Source organism: Egretta garzetta, unplaced genomic scaffold (genome assembly GCF_000687185.1).
Source record: "Egretta garzetta isolate BGI_Z169 unplaced genomic scaffold, ASM68718v1 scaffold329, whole genome shotgun sequence".
NCBI lineage: Eukaryota > Metazoa > Chordata > Aves > Pelecaniformes > Ardeidae > Egretta > Egretta garzetta.
Genome location: NW_009269999.1, coordinates 4,450,979 through 4,458,171, shown reverse-complemented (window position 1 = coordinate 4,458,171; position 7,193 = coordinate 4,450,979). Strand labels below are relative to the sequence as shown.

The following is a 7,193-nucleotide window of genomic DNA, read 5'->3' as shown; positions in this document are numbered from 1 at the left end:
ACACCTTAATCCCACCTGAAATTCCTCCCCCAAAAAAGGGCTAGGATATTCATTCTCACTGACCCATCAGTAGATTCTGTCTTTGCTGTATTATTTCCTTCATTTTGTTTTGTAGGGGCTCGGGAATCACAGCTGTCAAATATTTTTCTCTAGAACTGCATTTTTAAGAACATTTCAGAAGGACTACTCCTTTTATGATCTGATGATAGCAACACTTGACTGCTGAGAGTAACTGGAATAACATATCACAAGTTGAATCCGTCTTGCAGTGTCTGCAGAACTGAAGAAATGTGTCTTCTAAAGCACCCTCGGAATTGCTGTGTTCAGAGGCATTTGCACAGCCACTGCGGATAAAGAAGCAATCTTCAATGGAAGTAAAGTTTCTCAACCATCAAGAAGTGACTGATTCTTCATCAAATGGTATAAATACAGACAGGGCTCTGAGCAAATTCTTGCAAATCGAGTATTTTTGGTGCCTCCTTTCATAAAAGAAAAGAAATTAATAATTTGTCACTTGCTGTATAAATTTTACTCTGCAATTCAAACTCATTTCCCACTGTTCTTTTCTAGAAATGTATTTCTATGCAAAAAAGTCCAAGGTTCCTAGTGTTACAGAGTAAGAACAGGAAAAGTATTTGCTTTTTTCAGACGTAAACATACAAGTATTAAATACGCAGGTTAGTCATATGTTTAACTATCTGTCTATGCTGCAAGAGTAAAACAGCAGCCCATTTTGTTCTCAGGTCTGTTATGGGCTTCTCTTGGTCAATAGGATGTCATTTTTAAAGTGTGATTGCAGGCAAAGGCTATGGAATGATCTTTCCCAGAGCTCCGCCACTCTTACAGCTTTCTGTCCTCCTTGTCAGGTCAGAAGAGGAAAGTTTAGCTTCTTGCCTGACAAAAAAAAACCTTCTTCCCTGAAGAGCTGAAGATCTGCATGAACTCTGGCAGCATTACCTAGCCCACCTCTTCTCCTGTGACAGGCTTAACCATATCTGTGGTCTAAAAATGGCTGTGGATAAGCAAGCACACCCTTAGCTGTCCCCTGCCTACCAGAACTGTACAAGGAAAATTGGAATGGGAAGTACCAGCCCTTTACCGGCAACAGTTTTGTCTTGTCCATCTTGCTTGCAATTTGAGGATATAACGGGATTGTTAAGGGAGACGTCATTTTTGGAAGCTTGAATGTCGGGCTGGGAGAAGAGTCTGTATCTAAGACCTTTTCATGCTCAAGCCTGTGAAGATTATAAAATGAATTTGTAAAGTTTGGAGCTGGTCTCTTTAGTTAACTAAATAAACCTGTGAAGATGTCAGTGGCATACGTAGGAGATCCCCCTGTGGCTGAATGAAGGGGGCTAAGAAGTAAGATCACATTGATAGTGTGTATGGCTGGAAGGGAGTACGGGAAAATAGAAATAGAAACTTCTTTTTTTTTTTTAATGAAGCTTTTTTATTCAATTTTTAAATAGAAAGAGGTAATAACTTAACTGTGCAGACAAAAGGAGGAGCACACCGGGTGTATAGAATCCATACATTTATATGGCTTGGGGAATAAACTTTCTCAGGAAGATGAAAACTTCGATTCTTAATAGAATTAAATTTCATACTGATCCAAGCCAGAATAGGAGCAAAGTAGGAAACACATAATTTCAATATTCACAGAATAGGTTCTTCTTCAATCAGTCAGTTGGGGATGCTAGGTTTTCTTTGGGTCCTCACTGTAAGTGGAATGAGAGAACATTTAGCTTTCAGAGCTCTCTGAACAAACCGTAGTATCTCTAAAATAAGTAAATGTTAAATCACATTTTATTAGACAACTAGGATTGTTTTATAGTTGTTGATACATCAAAGTGGCATGGGGACTTTTCTTATTCTTCCCTTCTGTAGCTACAGTGGACAGAAGCAGACACCACATAGAGACAATGCAAAATTGCTGCATTGGTTTGGGTATGCAGTTAAGTTACTGCATTTCAGTGGATTTATGCAAACTCTGCGTGCTTGTTTCTTATCCCATGGCAAATACAAGGTAAGACGACATAGCTGAGCTTTCTTTCATGCTAACTTAGGCAAGCTTTCATACGAAGGCAAGGTGCACTACTGTGCAGTTGCTGGGGGCTACCGATATGCACACAGGCATTCCTTTATTCCAGGTGATACATGCTAACTTGGAAGCCTGTTGTAACTTAACTATATACTTCTGGCCTTAGTTCTTAACTAAATGGGACATTCCAGGGATCCTGACCATGGAAACTGCCTCTCTTCTTGCCATGGGGCTGGGTGACCTGGTTCACCACAGATCTGTCTCACCCTCTGAACTGTATGATTAAAGACTGCATCTTTTTCAGAGGAGCAGTATATTTAAATACTGCACTATGATTTCTTGTCTTTCTACTGTACTAGTTACACTAGCAGTAACATTAAGTTGATGTTACTCTTAATGGATTTGGAGTGGCATATATCTGAGAGGCAAGGCAAACAGTGAATCACCTGGCTAACACCACTTTTCCTGAGTGTGGCCCCATCTGCCTGAACGAATAAATGGGATCAGTGTAGGACTGATCCTTTCTATCAAAAGCAAGGTAGGAAGTGATGGCTCTAGAGAGCAGTTCCTCAGACAATGTTTTTCCTCTATGAAGAGGAAGGCTGATTTGACACAGATTGTTTTTCTTTGCCATCCTCCTTGTTCTCAGACCTACCAGAAGTAAAGACGGCTTGGAAACCAGAAGCTGTATCAGCACCATCTGTGATGAACTCAACAAGCATAAGATTACCAGAAGCAACTATGTCATTGGGTAGCTTTGATCCACAGGTCTTGTCCATCAGAACTGCAGAAGATTTGCTGGATCCATCATAAACTTTAACATAATCACCCTGACAGCCTCTGGTTTTCTGCAGGTCAAAGGCTTGAAAGGGTAGGGAAATCTGGAAGGGAAGAGAAAAACAGCCTTTAATATACATGTATATGACTTCTTTAATGGAGCATCCTTTAAAACAGACAGAATCTGAGCTGTAGCCAAGCCCAAACTGGAACTGCTTTGCCAGCCTTGCCTCTCATCCCGTGAAGTTGCAGGGTTCAGGCCGAATGGGCCTGTGACTGAATGCTCGCTCCCATGCTCAGACTGCTTTGTCTTGATTTTGCAAACCTGAAGCCCAATGTATGGAGGTTTTTCAAAATCGCAACTCTGCAGTTGGCTTTGCCCATATCTGGCTTAAGGTCATGCAGGAGAAGTAGAGAGTAGTCTGAAATGTCTCTCACGGGAAAGATCTTATCGGGCAACTGGTATGCAGACAAAGCGCAAAATGCTTAGCATAGAAAGAAGTTGGCTCAGCCATATTCCAAGACCTCTATTACCCTGTGATTACCTTTCTGGATCGGGTTCGGAGGAGCCAGACGCAGTTGGTGTTATCTGAGTAATTTCTTGGGTGGTTGGCAGATCTCAGTAACCCAGATGCTGCATCGAGAATAGTGCTGCAGCGACCTGAGAAAGAGGCAAAGTTTGCTTCAGCACCAGGCTTGCAGAAGCTTCCACTGATTTACAATTACAATCTCTTCAGAACGGACTGGTCTTGATTTTCTGACCTGCCAGCATTATTTCAGAGTACTGGTGTATCTTGATTAAAATGAAGACTCATGTTGCCCTAATATTCACATAATGCATAAGTATCTGCATCAAAATTGAAAGTAAAGTAATGCTTGGAAAAAGCGTTAGCTTTTATTGATTAGCTCCATAGTTTAGCAAGGGATCTCTTTCTCACCTCTGTAAAGAGTGTGAGAGGTTTCAATTCACCGCAATTGGTGACATTGTTTTCTGCTGAGATGGGGAAGTCAAGTGATGCTAGAAGAGTCAACTTCAAATATGTTGTCTCTGCAATGCTTAAATTCTAAGCATAGGAGGAGGACTTGGGCTTTCCTCTGTGCAAGGGGTAATACTTTATTCATCATGTTTTTTCCCTTTGAATAAATTTCTCTGATTGTATGGGAGAATTTCGTCTGGCAGAGATTAAAATTAAAGAGTTAAAAATATATCTAAATTTAGAATGACAGCTTAAACATTTGAAAACTGGACAAGGCATCATGAAACTGTTCCAGTTCGGAGGAGCCCACAACTGGTTTGGCTTGGCTCAGGTCTTAAATACAAACTGAAATGAGGAACAGAGATGCCTGGCTCTTTGTGGGGTTTATAGTTGTCTCCTGAGCTGTAAGAAACCAGATTACTCCAGTGAAGCATACAATGTTGTATGCTGTTAGGCCAGTTGCACAGCAGCCGCTTATGATGATAGTGAATGTGTTTGATTTAATTTGGAAGCAGAAAGCATTTTCTCACTAATCACAATGTGCCTCCAACTTCACCTTTGCATTCTCTCCCGGAGTAACCTTAATGGGTACCGTGAATTTAGGAGAATAGTCTCACAGTCTTTGATGAAAAAACTGCTGCCTCTGCAGTGTGTCCAAACAGCTCTGTGAAGGATCTGAGTAGAAGATGAGAGGATGGATGGCTTTGAGATACTTACTGCAATTGTAAAGTTTGTTGATTTTGGCCACATCCAAGTTGCTCAGTCCCTCTCTCTGTCCGATATGTATTGATCCATCAGGAATTGGTACAATAGTTGCTTTCCCAGTGGTATTAGTGAATGTGTATCTGCAAAAAGAACATGAAAAATTATGTTCATTAAGTACAATTACTTCTTTCAGGATTTAATGGCATGCTTTGGAGAGAGAACAAGAGTTGTACACAAGTTATTGTTGTGACTAACAGTGCTGTTCAAATGGGTTTGATTAAGATATCCAGCAGTAAGCAGAGTCAATCTCAAGATGCCCTCCTTTGCTCTCAAGTTCAGCTGTGAATGGCTCCTTAACGGAAAGCTAAAGGATAATGAATTAATCTCAGGGAGTGGCTTGTCTGAACTAACTCACTGTTTTTCTCAGAAGGGGAAATGGGGAAACTGGTAGTTAGAAAAGAGTTATTATAGAAATTAATTCTAGTGTAAGATTTGAGTTCCAACAAAAGCAATGCCATGCTGCTACTTACGGGCCATAGTGCATTACTGAGGAATAGTCATACGGAAGACCCAGGTTGTTGGAGTTTTCAAATTTCCTGAAGTCTGGTCTGTCAGCTGTAATATATGATATTGTACTTAGAGCATGCTTCCGATCTACTCCCTTCAGGGAAGAAGGAAGAGCTGGGAACAGTAGGATGTATCTACACCACTCTCTACATTGCAGAGTTCAAAGGTACTTACCTGGACTGATGTACTCCCACATGATCTTTACATGTTTATCCCTGTCACTTCGTGAATGTTCATGCAAAAAGCCCAGAGCGTGGTCCAGTTCATGCTGAATTATTCCTTTCCACATGCAGCCTCCTTTCATCACAGAGACAGTCTGTCCACCTCCTACTTTCCCATAGTTGGACCAGCAGCTGAGAGAGGCATTGAATACCAACAGAAGACTTATGGGATTTTTATTGTCAGTCAGGCAAAGGGACAGTAGAGAGAACCTTGATTCACACACATCATGTGGGAGAAGGATTCCCTCCCGTCCACTGTGATGAAGTCTAAAGAAGGGCAAAACTGACTGTGGCATAGGAAACAACAAACAGCGTGATCATCGCTGAAGCTCCCTGGAAGACCTTCATTAGCACGGAGGCTCCTGCATTCTGATTTTCTGTACACAGTGACTTTAACTCCTTAGAAATAACAGGTTTTTTTCCAAAATACTGAACACCGCATCAGAGCTGGAGCTAAGACGAATAGCACTTTCAAGCTAATGGGTGTTGGACAATTCTCTCATAGGCTCTAATCCTGACCTTGACAGCCAACTATGTGGTTCAGAGAACTGTTTATTTCATAAGTTGAAATTGGTTTTGCCTGTGCAAATAAGACCTAAAGTAATCTGTTATATGTTGTGCTCAAGTGAGTGTTATACCACATAGAAAATATGAGCTTAGGTATTCTTTCTGCCTTAATGGTGGTTTGCCACAGTCTGCATCACTTCAGTGCCTTTGGTGAGTCCCTGATCTAACTGCTGAGTCCTTGCAGGAGGATACCTTGGCACTGTGATAAAACACAAAGTTTCTTCTCTCAATTCATTCCTCTTTACTCTCTAAGGTCACACAGAATGAGTGCAGTGAAGACTTGAAAAACAATGTAGAAATAACTTGCTAATTAACCATTCAACTCACCCATCGGCAGATTTAATGCTGAGGTAGTCACGTTCTGTCTTGCGCTTCACAAAATTAATACAAGTCAGTGTTTCAAATTCTGCCATGGCATCAAGAATCCCCTTTATGTGGCTCTCCTCTGGAGAAGAAAGGGTTAATTTGGGGGGGTCACACAAGGACAACAGCAGATGTCATTGAAATCTCACATATGCTCAAAAACAGGGTAAATCAGGGACAGAAACATTAGCCTCTGCTCTTTCTTGCTTTTTGCTCAGTAATGAATTTCATTTAAGATATTAATAGCCTGGCGCAAGATCCTCTTTATCCAGATATTTGTCCAAATGGATTCAGGTGGGAACCTTTTTTTCTCAACTACTTGTTTTAAATTATAGTGGTGATTGTCGATGTATCTTCTGACTGGATACTTGGGAGACAGCTATGGGAAGATATTTTGCTGATGAGAAGTTGAAACCACCCTGAGATAGGCATGAACCTTATAAAGGTAGGTACTCCACGTGGTACCATTAGAGGGAATGATCATTCTTGTCTCCAAGAAACCAGATCCAAAACATTATGGATACAAACTTCTCAGGGAAATTTGATCTTTCCTTTTTCCCGTTCAGGTCTTTGTAATTTACAATTCACCTGTGCTTGCACAGCACAAGTAAATCCTTAGAACTGATTTAATCAACCGTCTGTGTGGCCCCTAGAAATAGGTTTCTACCTGAAACTTATTGGATAAAATACATCCTAAAAAAAAAAGATAAGAATTATCAAAATTTACACCCACCATAAGTAGGATCCAAGACATAGGGAACACGAACGATCCCATCACTGGACTGGGGCCAATTGCACTGGCGACAGCTGATGGCACTGCGACTCCTTTGTGGAACAATGTCGCCTTCTTGCAAGTACTGAGAGCTGTCTGTGGTGAGAGAGAAAATGTGTAAGTATCTGAGCCATAGATTGCTGGACGCTTGCTAAGCATGCTTGGAAAAGTGTCACTCTCTACTTATCCTTTTCTATCTTTCC

The 7,193-nt window shown here is 41.0% G+C and overlaps 1 protein-coding gene across 1 annotated transcript in view; it reads right to left on the bottom strand.

Moving 5' to 3' along the window:
- Window positions 1-2,628: 2,628 nt before the first annotated feature.
- Window positions 2,629-7,193, bottom strand: part of LOC104134057 (astacin-like metalloendopeptidase) — a 9,877-nt gene continuing 5,312 nt past the window's right edge. The window contains exons 6-12 of the mRNA XM_035902946.1: window positions 6,952-7,086; window positions 6,183-6,300; window positions 5,242-5,420; window positions 5,031-5,115; window positions 4,513-4,640; window positions 3,364-3,479; window positions 2,629-2,922 (exon numbers count right to left, since the gene is read on the bottom strand). Of these exons, the coding sequence (XP_035758839.1) occupies window positions 2,629-2,922; window positions 3,364-3,479; window positions 4,513-4,640; window positions 5,031-5,115; window positions 5,242-5,420; window positions 6,183-6,300; window positions 6,952-7,086 (1,055 nt within the window). The remainder of the gene's footprint in view (window positions 2,923-3,363; window positions 3,480-4,512; window positions 4,641-5,030; window positions 5,116-5,241; window positions 5,421-6,182; window positions 6,301-6,951; window positions 7,087-7,193) is intronic.